Source organism: Pteropus vampyrus, unplaced genomic scaffold (genome assembly GCF_000151845.1).
Source record: "Pteropus vampyrus isolate Shadow unplaced genomic scaffold, Pvam_2.0 Scaffold61, whole genome shotgun sequence".
In the NCBI taxonomy this organism is placed as follows: domain Eukaryota; kingdom Metazoa; phylum Chordata; class Mammalia; order Chiroptera; family Pteropodidae; genus Pteropus; species Pteropus vampyrus.
The window spans coordinates 6,041,416-6,057,728 of record NW_011888842.1 but is presented as its reverse complement, the minus strand read 5'-3'; the positions used below and the strand labels follow the sequence as shown (position 1 = coordinate 6,057,728).

The 16,313-nt window shown below is 43.7% G+C and overlaps 1 protein-coding gene across 1 annotated transcript in view; it reads left to right on the top strand.

Moving 5' to 3' along the window:
• Positions 1-16,313, top strand: part of CDK5RAP2 (CDK5 regulatory subunit associated protein 2) — a 169,843-nt gene that overhangs the window by 63,810 nt on the left and 89,720 nt on the right. Inside the window, 2 exon segments of the mRNA XM_011360968.2 lie at positions 13,041-13,217; positions 15,509-15,655. Coding sequence (XP_011359270.1) covers positions 13,041-13,217; positions 15,509-15,655 — 324 coding nt within the window.

Sequence of the window (16,313 nt, the reverse complement as noted above, 5' to 3'; positions counted from 1 at the left end):
AGTGTGTGTGCGTACCGCCGTTGTCAGCGAGGGGGATGAGCTGTGACCCAGAGAAAGCGCTGTTTTGTTTTAGGGCACTGGGCAGACTGAAACCACGGCTGTGCGCTCTAAATGCATCCCTCAGGTGAGCGTGCCTGTGACTCAGAGCTTCTGACGTCTCATCATGACCGCTTTTCTACATCAGCTCATAGATGTTTCTGACAAGATAATGTGGCCGTGGTTTCTTTTTGCATATGTATTGCATCACAGTGGTATCTCTGCTTAACTTCCGATTATATTCTAAGTGTTTGGCTGTGTCCATCTCATGCGAATGTTTTATACCAGATCTTGGGGTCACTGGCTTGTTCAGAGTGTGGGGAAATGTGATGGGGCGGTGCTTTTGCCTGCGGTGTCAGGTGCGTGCAGCGGTCGAGCATGACCACTGGCTCTGCGTGTCTGACCAGCTTGTTCTGTTAACGAGGCTCTTTAACTAGAGTCTTCCACTCACCAAAGGCTGCTGCAGTTGCTATTAGATTGAAACAAACAGAAAACCAGACCTTTTAATGGCCCGTATTTCTGCCCTGGCAAAGGAAAGAATCCATTTACATATTTATCACCATTGAACACTGTGTGGTTCCTTGACTAGGTATGGGGACGAGTCCATGTGTGGGGACAAGTCCATGACAGAGATACAAACAAAGTACCACCGGAACACAGGGGAAGGAAGTGGCTTGCAGGGTCGGAGCAAGCTTCTGGGGAAAGTAACTTTTGAACCGGTTCTGAAGTTTGAGTTAAAGATTGCTGGACAGGTAGGGAGGGGGCGTTTTGTGCAGAGGCGTGAGGGTGTATGTTGTTTTGGGGAAACAAGAATGCCCAACCTGAAATATTCTGATTATTTGAAGCTTTAACACTTGTAATTTATTCCTTTTGGTGTTTCAAAAACATTTTCAGAGGTTCATGGGTCATAACGTTAGATGAGATTTGAAATAAAGATAAAGACATTAAGGTCAAGGAAAAATAACAGTGACTAGAAAAAGTGGAACCAGCAGTAAGCAGAAATGCAGGTTGTGGTTCATGGAGAGGGGGACTTAAATTCGGCTGGAAGCTCTTGGTAGCGAAAGTAAAAAGGGAAATTCAGTTACAAGGTCTCTGGTGTCTGTAAGATGAACATGCTAAGATAAAAGAACAGCTTTGGCCAGCACTCAGGCTTGAGGGAAATATTGCCTGGGGCGGGTTTTAGAAAGAGTTCTCTGAGCAGCATACATACAGTCTTTGACAACACCCTATTCAATTAAAGCAGTTTTGCAGAGGGCCAGATCAGTGTCATCCAGGTCGGTAAGCTTGTAAGCATTAAAGTTTTCAGTCCCTGGGACTACGTCCAGCTGTTTCCCATTATTCTCGTTTCTTGGACAGCTACAAAATCAGTGGGGAACATAGGTGAGCCTTGACTCAAAGCCTCTGTGGTGGTCCCCTGTCAAGCAGTACTAGATTTTAAAGCATTCCCTGAATTCTTTCTGATGGTAAGCCAACCAGCCATGTTTCGGATGTGATCAAACCATCCTTTGCTCATGCCCAAACCATTTATTGCAGTCTCATTGTGTCTGCGTTTAAGCATTTTGGAGGGAGACAACGCCTGTCTGAAAATACAGCTTGGATAGAGGCCTGTGAATGGACTGCGTCTGACCGTGCTTGAACGCTGAGAAGTTTGGCCATGTTTGTTTTAATTGTCCATGGTTGCGGTGACCTAGTGTCAGTTGACTCAGCATGTATTGTAATCTGTAGTTTGTTCATTTTATTCAAAGGACATTTATCGAGTACTTGCAATGGTGCAGGCTCTGTCGGTAGGTTCTGGCGAATACAAGCTTGATTTTTACTTTGGAAGTCTTTTTACAAAAAGCAGGTTCCAAAAGTGTCTCGCAGATAGATCCCCTTCATCGTATTATACCTCCTTACCACCAGAGGGACCCATATTCCTTCAAGGAAATCTGGAGGCCTTTGCAAAAAACACAAAAAAAACCCCACTATTTGCAAGTCAGCGTCCTTACTGTGATGTTTAAAGTGTCCTAGCTCCTGCGGTCTGTGATGGGAATGCTGCTTGGATTCTCACATCCTTTCCCTCACATCTCCGACTTTGATACATTGTTTGGCTCCAGAGACTTAAGGCTCTCGTTTTAGTGTGCGTGCGTGCGTTTGATGAAGGTGATGGAGAGCGGTAAATCTGTATTTTAGATTTATTTTAGATTTGCCCCTGGTTCAGGTGTTCTCTGTGCTCCTCAGGGTGGGTGGGGGGAGGGGAGCAAGTCATAGTCTTTTCCTTCTCCTTTCTAAGCAATGTATATTAGACATCAGTTTAGCCATATTCCCCAGACTGTCTCATAATGCTCTCATCTGTTACGAGGCCTGTCATCCGCTACCCTGACAAGCGTGTGCTTCAGTACCTGGGCACTTAGCTCTGTGGGGATGCATTTGCTGGCTAAAGCCCAAAAATCTAATTAAAGTTATACCTGTCACCCAGCTGGCTAATCCCTTGTGCGGGTTTAATTTCAGGGTAGTTCAGCCTGAATCCCCCCAGTTCTCACATGCGTTTGTTGATGGATAGCTCCAAATGAGATTGTGACAGCATTCAGAACATCTCTTGGTGAACTGTAATCAAAACATGGCATTTGGAAGCAGTGTCTGCAGGCCGGTTGGTTAGGGTTAAGACCACAGATCCGAGGCAGTGTGATTTTTACCCAGGGTCAAAGCTCTCTTTGCCTTTTTATTTTTTTATTTTTATTTTTTATTTAGGTGTAAAGATTTTGAGTTGACATCCTTGTAGAATAATATGCAGTTTAAATGTCCTATGTTGGAAGAAGTCCTGTCTTTGCAAATTACAGTTTCTTGTAAAAAGAGGCTGAATGCAGAGACTATAGAGTCAAACTGGATTTGAATCCTGGCTCCATCACTTGCTGGCTCTTGGACCGTGAGCCAGTAACTTTGTCTCTCCAAGTGGTGGTGTCCATTTTTGGTCAGAAAAACAGATTAGTTGTAGGGATTTTTTGAGATAGGGATTATATGAGATATTAGCATAGTATCTAGCACATCATAAATGATCAATAAATAGCAGCTGTTTTGCTGATGGTGATGATGGTAGCACCTTGGGAGCTAGAAATTTAGCAATTTTAGTAGGTGTTTTTGGAATAGTGGAAAACAGTGCTGGACTTGGATTGGAATCTTAGCTTCGGCAGATTCTTAACTCAAACTCTAGGTCAGTTACTTAACGTTTCTAAACTAATGTATTCTCTCCTAAAATGGGCTTGATTATATCTATTTTTTTTTTTAGGATTAAATACATGAATAATAAAATATAATGCATGAGAAAATGCCTACTATGGGTCCTGGCACATAGAAGTAGATGCTCAAGATGCTCAGTGTATTTGATTCCTTCTTTCCTCTTTTCCTGTTTTTTAATTGTGTGGCAAGGTGCGGGCTCAGGACTTTGAATGACAAACCACTGCCTGCTAGAATCTAATGGGCGCTGTTGACTAATAAATGTGGTCTGCTCTTTTACCAGTCAAGTCAACAAGTCTGTAAATGTCTTCCTTGATCAACACTCACCTCTCCTCTGAAGAAGGTGCTTGTCTGTTCCTTTCCAGCTGATCGATCCCTCTAGGAAGGAAGTCAGAGCCCTTTCAGCGTGACAGACTCTGGAGTATGTAGTGGCTCATGCATAGGGCTGCTGGGGAAGCTGCTCTAAAAGGCTGTTCCCATCAGTTTTTATAGGGAATTGCTCTAGTCTCTGGGGCGCTAACAGAAAGGCTTCCCTTTATCTCTGGTTCTTTATTATTTCTGTGCCAGACTCTGTCCTAGGCACTGGGAGTACAGCACCGAATCAAATCAGACAGAGTCTCTGAAGGAATGTAGCAGAGAAATATAATAGAAACTCAGACAGAGAGCTAATTAAAATATGGCATGGTAAGTGCCGATAGGATAGGCCACCTGCTTTGGGAGCGCAGAGACTGGAACCGTGCTAAGAGGGGGCAGGGAGGGAGAGAAGGCTTCGCAGAGGAGGTGGATTTGAGTCGAGACTTGAAAGGTAGGTTGCCATTTGCCCCGGAAATGGGAGGTGGAAATGCATTCCTGGTGGAGAGAAGGGGGCATGGATGAGCCTGGACAAGGGGGAACGGTGAGTGGGGCTGGAGGTGAAGGCAGGTATGTGCCTTTGTATCGTTCAGGTGAGGTTTTGGAAAGGTGCAGTGCCTCACCCGGTCCCTGGCAGCCGTTAGGTGACCCAGCTGGGCCTTGACCCCTGCACAACTTCAACTCCTTTGTCCATTATTTCCCAGCTTTTTGGTGAAAGCTGCATTGAGCTCCTTGCTCAGAACTTCTGCAGCCCTCACAGCCTCACACGTGGTTTTTAGTTCTCTGTGGCAAGGGCTGTCTCATTCCACTGGCTTCCCTTTATTTTTTAAGCGTATGGATTCTTTGTTCAAATGAACTCTTCTGGGGAGAAAACATATAAAAGTGGAGCTGCTCGGGGTGAAGTGAGGTGGGAGGCTGGTGCTCCCCCCTCTCCCCACCGCGTCCTGCTTCTGCCACGGCCCGGGGAGCCATGAAGGCTCCGCAGAGCCGGCAGAACACCACTGTCTCATACCGATTCTGCCAACTCGTACATCCCTGAGTCTCTATACCTCATTAAGATTTTGGAGAAGTTTCCTTTGTATATTTAAAGGTAACTACTGAGTACTTTGACAAGCTTTCTCACAGCGAAACCTGATAAGGTGGAAATGTGATGGATGAGAACCTTCTCATTCTCCATCTGGCCAGAGATAAAACAAACTAGCTGACTGGAGAAGGAAGAGGGCCTGGCTTTTCATTCCTAATGTGATTCTAAGATTATGGGGATGTTTTATTTTTCAAATAGTCCACTTTTTAAAACTCAGCCTGCTCTCAGAGAGCCCTGATATGCAAAGGCCCACTCAGTTCTGTGTTGTCCCTGCGAGTCTTAGAGAAAAATTGCCCGTAACTGTGGAAATCGAGGCCACTCAGTCGATGTCGTCATACAGATCTCCCTGTGGCAGCTCTCACTCTAAAGCAGAGTGGTGACCTGGTGCAGAGAGGGCTTTCTAAACTCGTTTCCCTCGTCGCTGTGTTCACAAGCAAGTAAGACAGACGCACCCAAGGGGACTTGGCAGATTCTTTAGGATGGTGGCTTCTCGTATTAAAATCCCATGCAAATTTCCATGCTTTCCCCCAGTCAACTGAGAGAATTTCTGGAGGAAGGTCCAGGGGCATGTAGGTAGGGGATACTGATAGCCACACCTGGGCTTTGCTAATCCTGGGACTTCTTGAGCTCAGTTGAAAAATCACTCGTTTAGTGAAAACACACAGATAGAGCTGATTTTAAATCCTGATTCCACCACCTTTTACTTTGGTTAAGTTGCTTTAGCATCTTGAACTTCAGTTTCCTGATTGGTAAAATGGGTATAATCAGAATATGTGCTTCATAGAGTTATTGCGAGGGTTGAATGGGGTGATGGCTGTAAAGTGCCCAGCCCTCCCAAGTGCATGGAGGTTTGTAGAAAAAAGCTGCGGATGAGATTTGGGGAGGATGGTCGCTGAGGGCCAGAGTAGTGAGGGAGGGCTTTGTGGAAGAGGCGGCACTTGGATTGGGCCTTGCAGGATTACCATGCTGTCTCCTGGCAGAATTAGGGACATTTTATTTTATTCTTTTAGTTGGTGGCGACTCGGGGGAGACAGGCGCAGGGCCTGGAGAGTGAGACAAAGCAGGCTAGAGCCTACTTTGGGAGCCTGGAATGACCGCTCATTAAGGTAGCTTTGTTCTGCAGTTAGCTCGGAGGCACGGGAGGGTTCTGGGCAGAGACGTAATGATCAGGGGTGTGCATGTGATTTGGTGGGTGAACCCCTAGACAGACCAGTTAGGAAGCTGTTGCAGTTGGCCCGAGAGAGCTAAGTTCCGAGGAAGGAGTGGCGGTGAGATGAGGGGGACCAGGGGCTGAGCGTGCAGGGAGGAGCACCTTTCTGTTCTCCCCTAATACTCCAGGGGAGGAGGAGTGACTGATCTGGTTAATCAGAGTCCAGGACGTTCTTTGGGCGTCCTTGATAATGGGTGGGCTGCTGCTCCCTAAGGCAAAGACCCGAGTTCCAGGTTCTCCTCTCTAGCCACAGACCTGGCCCGGCCTGGCGCTTGTTGGGCAGATGGCTCCCCTAAGCCGCACATAGCCGCCTCATTCAAAAAACACAAACCAGAACTGCTCCATTTTATCAGAAAGCCCTGCTCTGGGTATGAGATTTTCAGGTTCTCCGATTCCCAGCCTGCGATTGCTTTCTGCATTCGACCCCTTTTAGAATGCTGCGAGTGGTCGGGGTGGTTGGCAGGGCCGGGTTTGGGCTCTTGCGTCCACGTAGAAGCACGGAATCCACACCCCTCAGCTCTCATGTGCTCTGTGCAGAGGACGTGCTGTCCCTTCAGGCCTGGGTTATCTGTCGGGTGACCAGGTGTGTGTCCGAGGGATGGGGAAGAACCTTGTGGCTGGGTGGAGAGTGATGCCATGGCCACACGAGGAAACCTGGGAGTGGAGGTCAGCCTGAGGGACATGCCTGGGGAGAAGGGGCGGTGACACAGTATCGTTTCCTGTTCACCTCCTTCTGTGCTGCGCACCCATCTTGCATTTCCTCATTTAACCCTCCAAGGACCCTAGGAGTTTGAATTATTATCCCCATTTTCTGGAAAGGAAACACTCATGAAGATTTAAATTATCTGTAGCCACACAGTTTTTTAGCAGTAGAGCCAGGATTCAAAGCTAGGTCTGTTTGTCTTCACCGCCCAGGAATATTGAAGGAGGTTTGGGGAAACCACCCAAGATGATCAATTTTCAGTTCTGATTGTTTTGCTCAGGCGAGACATGCCGTCTCCATGCCTCCCCTAAACATTTATTATAACTCCACTGGTGCCAAGCATATGAGCCCTGCGGCTGTCTTTGTGTTGCCATGGCAGCTGTTCTTCCTCAAGGCCACCTCAGCACACATCCCCGCTCTCCCTGCAGTGGTCCATGTACTTCAAGCTTTCTCTGACTGCTCTTCATATGAGGTTCAAGATCCTTGGTCCTGCCCACTTCGTTAGCAGGAGGGCCTCAGTCTCCAGCGGGATATTCCATCGATCCTGAGTCCTTGGGAAACTGTAATGTTAGCTCGGGGTATTGGAGTTATTGACCAAGGGAAGCCCGTGCCCACAGTGGTTTATATTTCTTTGATCTTAACAGTGTAGTTGGGTGGAAAGAGCACAGAATTCGGGGTCATTCTGACCTGGGATTGAATTTCAGCACTAGAACTTGTTGAAAAGCTTTGCAAAATCTCTCGGCCTCTGTGAGCCATCGTTTCCTTTCCACAACCACAAGGCTAGTAACGCTTAACCGCGTAGGCAGTCGTTAGGGTTAGGGGTATTTTAGAGATGGGAAAATGTCTCAGTCCACGCTTAGCTCTTAGCTGATGCTCGGTAAATAGTCGTTTCTATTGCTAATGCTTATAATAAGAGAAATAGTTTATGCTCTTTGGTTTCCTGACTTACCTCGAGACCCTGATTTATGCTGGGGGCCCTCTACCCCCCAGAATGTACACACATAGAAATTCATGTAGGCTCCTGGGGGCTTATTCAGTTGACCTCGGGTTCAGAACCCCCAGTCTTGAGGAATGACAAAACTACATGTCCTTTGTGGGATTGTGGCACAGGTCTTTCTCATGTTGTTAGCTCTTAGGTTGGGGGACATGTGGAAGAAACGTGATACAATGTTAGTAGCGTTTCTTAAAACATGTAAGAAGGTCTTAACCTAGGTAGCTGAATTAAATTTTTATAACAAACGAAATGGAGAAAGGAATAAATTATTGCTGAACACATATACACATGCACTAGAACTTGAACCAGACATGAAAAATGGGTCTGATAGCTGTTTGTATAAAGGAGGGAACTAAATCTGGGAAATGACGTAAGTGGACCTGTAATTACTGTGCTTGTGAGCAGTACACACTCTTAGCCTAAAATTAAAAAGTTGGCATGGCCTTTCTAGATGGCAGGCACATTTGTTGTGAATTTAAAAATGGCTTAACACAGATTTTATGGTTCTTATTCTCTCACCAATTTTCAGGAGGAGGTTTTTAAAAAGCGAGAGTCAGATGACTGTGTTGTGGATTGGGATCATTGCAAAAGAAATCCAAACCCTTGTCACAGTGTGGAAGTGAGCCAAGAGGCTTGGAATCAGAAACACCTAGAATTAGGCAGGTGCTGTCCCTTAGTGACTACGATCTTAGATAAATCACCTGTGTGAGCCTGTTTCCTCATTCAGAATGAGAGCAATCCCATCTCCGTCCGTGCGTCCGTCCATCCGTCCGTCCGTCCATCCATCCATGCATCCATCCATCCATCCATCCATCCATCCATCCATCCATCCATCCATCTATCCATCCATCTATCCAACAGATGTTTATTAGCTGCTGTTCTGCCACATAACAAATAACCCCAAAACTTTGTATCTTAAAATGGTAATCATTTTATTATATCTCATGATTTTTGTGGGTCCGGGATTTGGATAGGGCTCAGCTGGGTGGTTTTCTGCTCTGTATGGTCCAGGTCACTCATGGTATTAACTGGTGAATGGGCTGGTCTGGAGGGATTGTGACTCTTTACTCCCATGTCTGGTGCCTTTTGGGGGATGGCTGGAATGCTAAGCACAGCTGGGATTGTCAACTGGAGCATGTGTGGCCTCTCCAGCATGGTAGTGTTAGGGTAGTTTTACTTCCTTAGATGTGTGACTCGTCTCCCAGAGAGAGTGTTGCAAGAAACAAGAGTTAGAAGCTGCCAGTTTCTTAAAGCCAGGACCCAGAAACTGGCAGTGTCACTTCTGCTATAGTCTATTGGTCACAATAGATACTGCCTTGCCTAGATTATAGTTAGGAGGGACATACACTCCACACTTCTTAGTGAGAAGAAGGTCAAATAATTTATAGCTATCTTTATTTTGCCATGAGTGCCTGCTATGTGTGAGGTACCATTTTAGGTGCTGGAGATTCAGCAGTAAACAAAATACAAAAAAATCCCTGCCCTCGTGGAACTTACATTCTGTTGGCGGGAGACTACAAACAAAATCCATAGATTAAATACTACATTCAAAGATGCTATCAGGAAGAATCATGAAAGGAAGGAGTGTGGAGAGGGAGGTTGTGGCGGGGCTAGTGCTGGTGATTTTATGAGGGACGGTCAGGGAAAACTGGACCGCGGTGACATTTGAGCACAAACTTGGTGGAAATGAGGCAGCATCCTGGAGAAACGTTCCAGGCAGAGAGAGCAGCAAGCGTAAAGGTCTTGAGCTGGGAGTATCTGTGGCGTGTAAGAGAAACAGCAAGACAGGCAGGTTGCCAGAGCAGAACAGGTTGATGGGAGAGCAGCAGGAGGAGACGTTGGCGAGGTAGTGGGGGGCGCAGGTGGAGGAGGGCCTCACGTGACTTCATATAAAGCGCCTCGCCCAGTGCCTGGCACAATAGTAGCCATTTGACACACCGTGGCTTTTATTACCCATGTAACCCAGGTGTGGGTGCTCCCAGGTCCTCACTCCACTGCCCGCTGCTTAGCCGCAGCAGCTCTGCCCTGGTGCATGTTCTCGTTCTGGTCCGTGACAGCTCACAGAACACAGGAAGGCAAAAAATAAATAAATAAATAAATAACGAAAGTTTTGAAAGGTGAACCCTCATAATCTACCTCATGTCTATAATAGCATCAGTAAGACAGATGGACTTTGCGTTAGTGGCTTTTCTGAGATAGGGGGCAGTGAGTTTGTGTGTGTGTGTTTGTGTGGGCACACCGTGGGTGATTCTTGAGAGATCAACTTTTCAATTAGAACCATCCTGGAAAGTATTTTTATTAATGGCCAGGCAATTTGCACAAGGAGAAATCCAAACGGTTGTCAAATATATGGAAACATGGTGCCAATCAAAGAAATGCAAATGTAGACTCTTGCAAAGAACCATTTCATACCAATTAACAAACATTTAAGAAAATATCAGCACTGGTGAGAAATCAAAAGTCAGGAAAAAACCTGCTTTATGCACAGAGCTATTTTTTGCTGTATTGTCTGTAAGAACAAATGGTCTGAGACAGTAGGGAGATAGATAAGTGAGTTATGTTATACTCAATGAAATGGAGAAGTATGAAGGTCATGTGGTATCTTTCCCTGAGCATTGCCTAGTGACCACGTCTTGCCTTTCCCTTGGACTAGAATTGAGAAAAAGCCCAGTTTTACACCCAGGTGTAGCAGCTTTGTAGACTTTTCTACTTTTTTAAAAATAACTCTTCTCTTGACTCTTAAAGTTTTGTTCTTTTTGTATCATCTTTATTCAATTGCTATGTGCTCTTCGTAGGTTGTGGTGTAATGAAATAAATAAAGTAAAATGTGAAAAAAGCCAGACCAAATTTAAAATTCTATAAAAATTATGGCCGTAGGTAGACAAGGACCAATATGAATATCTACAGTTTGAAAATGGTTTAATTTGTTGACAAGACTGTATTGTGGGAGAATGTTCTTATTCTTTAACTTTAGAATTCTGGTAATGTTGCTTTAGTATTATTTGTATGATAAAAAAAAGCTTTCCTCTCTCTAGAATTGAATTTCTATTTACTGACATTTACAATGCATGATAGGTTCTTGGTCCAGTTGTTTTAGATTAAAGGTTTAGGGCAATCTTATCATCATCTGTTTGCCCAAGGGGAAAAAAAACATTTCATTTTAAAGTGGTTTGTTTTTTTTGACAAAACGTTACTTTAAAAATGTTTACTTTACCTCCCATTATGAATATAGTCTATACTTAGTATAAAATATATTAAAAATTGAGAAAAATAACGTCATTAAAAACTCATCTGTGATCTCATGTTTTGGTATTTCTTCCAAGTTTTTAGTGATTTTTTTTTTAAACTATTATGGAATTTCAAATATACACAGAAGGAGAAAGAATCAACCTCTGTGTACTTGTCACCTAGCTTCAGCAATCAAACTCATAACTAACCTTGTTTCATCCATGCTCTCCCCCATCTCCCTCCCTTTCAACACTGAAATATTTTAAGCATCTCCCAGACATGTTATTTTATCAAGTTTTCAGTATATTAAAAAAAAAAATACCATTTTTACTTTAGAAAGTTCAGTCAGTATTACCAAATAGCAAATTGACTTTTAGATTTCCTGATTGTTTCATTTAAAAATTGTCTTAAACAGTTTGTTCAATTTATGATCCAGACAAGGCATACACATTATATTGATTGATATATCTCTTTAAGAAACTTTTTATTTTAAAATAAATAATTTTAGACATAGAGGAAAGAATAATATAGAGAGTTCCTATATATCCTTCACCCAGTTTCCCCAACCCCCAGGCTGTGGACTGGTACCGGTCTGTGGCCAGTTAGGAACCGGGCTCACAGAAAGAGGTGAGCGGCAGGTGAGCAAGCGAAGCTTCATCTGTATCTGCAGCCGCTCCCCAGCGCTGGCATCACCGCCTCAGCTCCACCTCAGATCGTCAGGCATTAGATTCTCATAGGAGCACTGGTCCCTTGTGCCAAAAAGTTGGGGACCACTGTTGTAAGTAAGCCATTATCATCGTGATTTATTTTGTTGCTCAGACTGCCCCAGATTCAGACATTGGAATCTCCTTCAGATTGATTCCTGTGTTGTTTCAGCATGCCCCATCATTTTTTGAGCACTTACTTTCTAGGATCAAAGTTGTCCTCCACTCATTTTTTTTTTTTTTTTTTTTTTAACCCCAGTCCTGGAATCAACCATTTCTTTAAAAACCCCTTTTATTTAAGAAGAATATTTAGAAACTGAGGTTCGAATGACAGATGTCCTCATTATACCAGAGTGTCATTACTTCTAGACCTTTGTCAGGGGACAGAGCTTAGAAATAAATGTATTCATATAGTGATACATACATACACATATTTATATTTCTATGTCCAACTATGTGAGAGAGTGTGTGTGTACATATATATTAAGGAAGTTAGGGAAGACTAGAATGAACTCCGGAATCAGTATGAATTCATGAATTCACACTAACTGTCCTTAACTTTCTTAATTGTTATTCGATCCACAAGTTCTCCCTCCTTTTCTCCCCTTAAAATTTATTTGTTGAATAAATTAGGTCTCTGTTCTTTATAGTTTTTCACATTCCGGATTTTGCTTGTTGTGTTTTTGTAATGTCATTTGTTTCTCTGCTGACTCTCTTTCTAGTAAACTGGTAGGTAGATAAGATGCATGATCAAATTCAGGTTTAATTTTTGGCAAGATTTACATTATAGGTCGTTTGTACTTCCAATATAAGATACAGAATATTTGATAATTCCCATTTTTGTGATGTTACTTGCCATTGATAACCGTTTGCAAAATGGTGATAATTTAATCTCCTCATTCCTTCTTCATTTATAGCTGAATACTTTTATAGAGAAATAATTACTTTTCATCATCTAGTTACCTTGGGGTATTGGTTCATACAGGAAAGACACACTAAGAATTCACCAAAAGTAGTTGTATTGGTTTTCTATTGCTGCTGTAACAAAGTACCATGACCGTGGTGGCTTAACAACACAATTTTTTTATAATTCTGGAAATCAGAAGTCTAAAAAGGGTCTTATTGTTATTATTTCGATGTGTTCTCCCATAGTCTTGACAACATTTTGTTTGAACATTTAGAAAACAATCAGCATATTATACAGTATCCTGGTTTGCTTTAACTCATAATTGTGCATTTTTTCATGTCATAATCTTTTTTTAATTTTCTATTGTTGAATATTTAGTTTCTTTCTGGTTTTTCAGAATTAAAAATAATGTTGTGATAAATATCTGTGTAAATTCAAATTTTAGCTTATTCTTAAAGTTGGTTTTTATAAGACTTTAAATGAGAAGGAAGTACACATTCGTTAAATTCATCTACGAGCTTGCTGTCATACAGCAGTAAGGTAAACAGGTGAGAGATTAGTACCTTAAAATTTTTGTCAAGTAAATTTCGTTTTTTTCTTTTTCTTCTAGGACCTTAGAAACGAAGTTGAGAAATTACGCAACGAAGTGAATGAAAGAGAGAAAGCAGTGGAGAATCGTTACAAGGGTCTGTTGAGTGAAAGCTATCAAAAATTGCACAGGCAAGGGCAGGTGATCAGACGTCTAGCAGAAAGCACCAACCAAAAGGACCAGGACTTGTTGCTTCAGGTACCAAAATGTTTTTTCCTTTGTATTTAAATCTTTTGTCTCGACATAGTTTTTTTTTTTGTTGTTTTTAACTCTTTCGAAGGAACGCTGATGTAAAAAATAAGGATGGCAAAAATGATTATCGTCTTAACTGGCATCTATCAGAGCACTTCAGGGCTTTCCCTGTGTCATTTGGGCCTCAGCCACCAGGATGGCGTGAGTTTGGAGGAATAGAAGCTCAGCAGAGGGAAGGAACCTATCCTGGGTCACATGACTAGGAACTGGCAGGTCCCTTTCAGGCCCTGACTTGTTTTGCTCTCGAGTCATCTCGCTTCACTGGGGTCCCTCTGCCGTCAGTACTTGCCGTTCCTTCTTTGTGCCTTGCCCTTTCATGTCACTGTACTTTCCCGCTCACTCATCCTTTTTGTTTTGGAATATCTTCTCGTGAGATCGTGTGGTGAATTTTTGATTCAGCTCAGACTTACAGGTAGCTGTAATGGATTCAACATGCGTATTTAACTCTGCTTCCTGCTGAGGCCTCATTAACATGCAGTGAAGGGGTAAAAAGATACAAACCCACAGGACTAGGAATGGGGGTGGTACCACAGTAGGTTGCTGTTTGTATGATAAGTGGATGGGCAAGTGGAAACTACACAGGATTCCACTTTCTGCACATTCTGGCTCATGCCTTTGGGATGAAAAGCTAACAAGGAGCAAGCCGATTTATCCTGCGGGATCCAGAATGCTCGGCAGGCAGTGGAGGTGTCTGCTGCCTTTGTAAACAGGAGATTCGGCCGGATGCTGGGCAATTAGGTGGCCTTTTTCTCTTTACTAGCAGGAAACGGGAGCTTTACTCTCTGGTGACCTTAAATCAGAGAGGCTCTGGCCTGGGGATCATCAGGTGCATCTGAAAGCAGGAGTGGATCTTTTCAGTGAAAACGAGGAGGAAAACGTGTGCGCATCCAGCCGTGGGATTCCTCCAAGAAAAGACCGAAAGATGCTGACAGTTGGGGGCCCTTTAACGAAACAGCTGAGTCCCCACCTGGCCATCTCACAGTGAGGCTGCCGCTGATAGGCCCTCTCCACACTCACAGAGCTCTGGGCGCTTTTATACTCTTAAAAGTAGTGGCATGCCTTGGGTTCCCGAAACAGGAGAAAAGTGTCTAAGAGGAAATATAAAGGCCAAAGCAGACAGAGCAAAGTCACACAAGAGGTAATAGAAACAGTGGAGGATAGGAAGGAAACTACACAGCTTTTCAACAAACTCAACACTGACAACTTCAGATAAGAAATAAGGTCAGGATCTGATAAAAAGATGTTTGGAAAAGAAGAATGACCTATTGGAAATTGGAAGTATGATTATAGATTTAAAAGAGTTAAACGAGTTGGACGGTAAATTTGAGTAAAGCTTCCAGAAAATAGCGTTAAACAAGCAAAAAGATGGGAAAATGGGAGAGAAACGAAGAAATTCGAGGCTTGATTGGAGAGCTCCAATGTATGACTGACAGGAGTTCCAGAAAGATAGAAGAGACAAAGCATAGGGAAGGAAATTTTCAAAGTAATAGCAAATTTCCCCATTAGAAGGATAGATAACTCTGCATTGAATGGGCCTGCTCTGTGCCTAGCACAATGAGCGAAAAGAGACCTATAGTCCCATGCATGTCTTTATGAAATTTCAGAACCCGGGCAAGGAGAAGATCTGAAAGACTTCTAGAGAAAGGAGAATATGGGTGCACATACAAAGGGCTGTATTTGCATCATTGTGAAGGAGCCTTTCATATGTGATCAGACCCCAAAGTGGTCTCTGCAGTCTTTCCTTTTTCTTCCTGCGAGTCAAATCTCCTCAGAGAGATGGGTGGTTCAAGTTTTGTCACATCTGTAATGTTTCAGGAGAGACTGTATTTTGTTGGGTTGTGATAGACAATCTCTCCAATCACTGCAATAACCTTGTAGGATGGGAAACAGATCCAGGGGTGACACCCTGGCCAAGGGAGCTCAGGATTGGGGCCTAACCCCAAGCGGCCAGAACCTGAGCTTGCTTCGTCACACCCATGGGGGAGCTGTCATGGCGGCGGCGAGAAGGAAGGTTTGCGTGCGGGCATGCTGCTCTCCTCGCTGTGGTAACGCGTAGACGTAGTGCATTACAGTTTTTTAATTGCCTAATTTCTTGGCGTGATGGAAAGAAAATACTTAGAGGACATATGGATATTGCGAAGAAAAAAATAAAATATATTCCCTTAAAGAGTGAGAAAAATCTCTTAATATTTTTTTCTTGATAGAAACTTCCTATGATTTATTTATTTTTTCGTTAGAAATTCAGTGAAAAAGATTCAGAAGCAATACAGCAGCAGAATCGTTATTTAATGACTGCGGAGGATCTCAAGTTCAGGAGTGAAGACTTAATAACGGAAAAGTGCTCTGCTCAACAGTCACCAGGCAGCAAAAGCATCTTCTCCGAGGTAAGCGTGACTGAAATTGGACGTTCGCATGCGAATTCATATTCTTTTCTGACAGATATTTGGTAATTCCTTTGATCTAGAGATCCTCAGATGCCATTGTGCTGATAATTGAGCTTACAGCAGGTGAGAGGTGGGGGTCTTCGTCTGTGCTCCTTACAGATTAGTGTCCCACAGCTGAGCTCTGGTGTTTGCACTCACTGCACAGCAGACTGAGAAACCACAGCTCGTTAAGAGGCGAGCCTCATATTTGCTCTCCCAGGGTTCACCTCTCAAGAACTGCGTAATCTCGTGTTAAGAAAACTTTTCTGTTCAAATGCATGGAAAAAAGGGCACAGCAGGCGCTTCCTGGTCTGGCCCCAAGTTCTCTTTCCCCTCTTATTTTCTTTGGTGCCCCATCATCGCTGACAGCAGCTCACTTCTGTGGACTCCTGCCAATGTCACATTTATGCCTTTCTGCGCCTTTGCACATGCCGTTCCATCTGCCTGGAATACCTTTTCCTTCCTTGTTTACCTGGTGACTCCTGAACCTCCCTACATGCCACTCGAGTGTCACCTCCTCTGTGGCACCTTCCCTGAACCCGCTTAGTGACAACTCTTCCTCTCTGGTGCACAGCACTTCGCGTGCCTGTCCATCGTAGCACTTCATCATAGTGTTGAC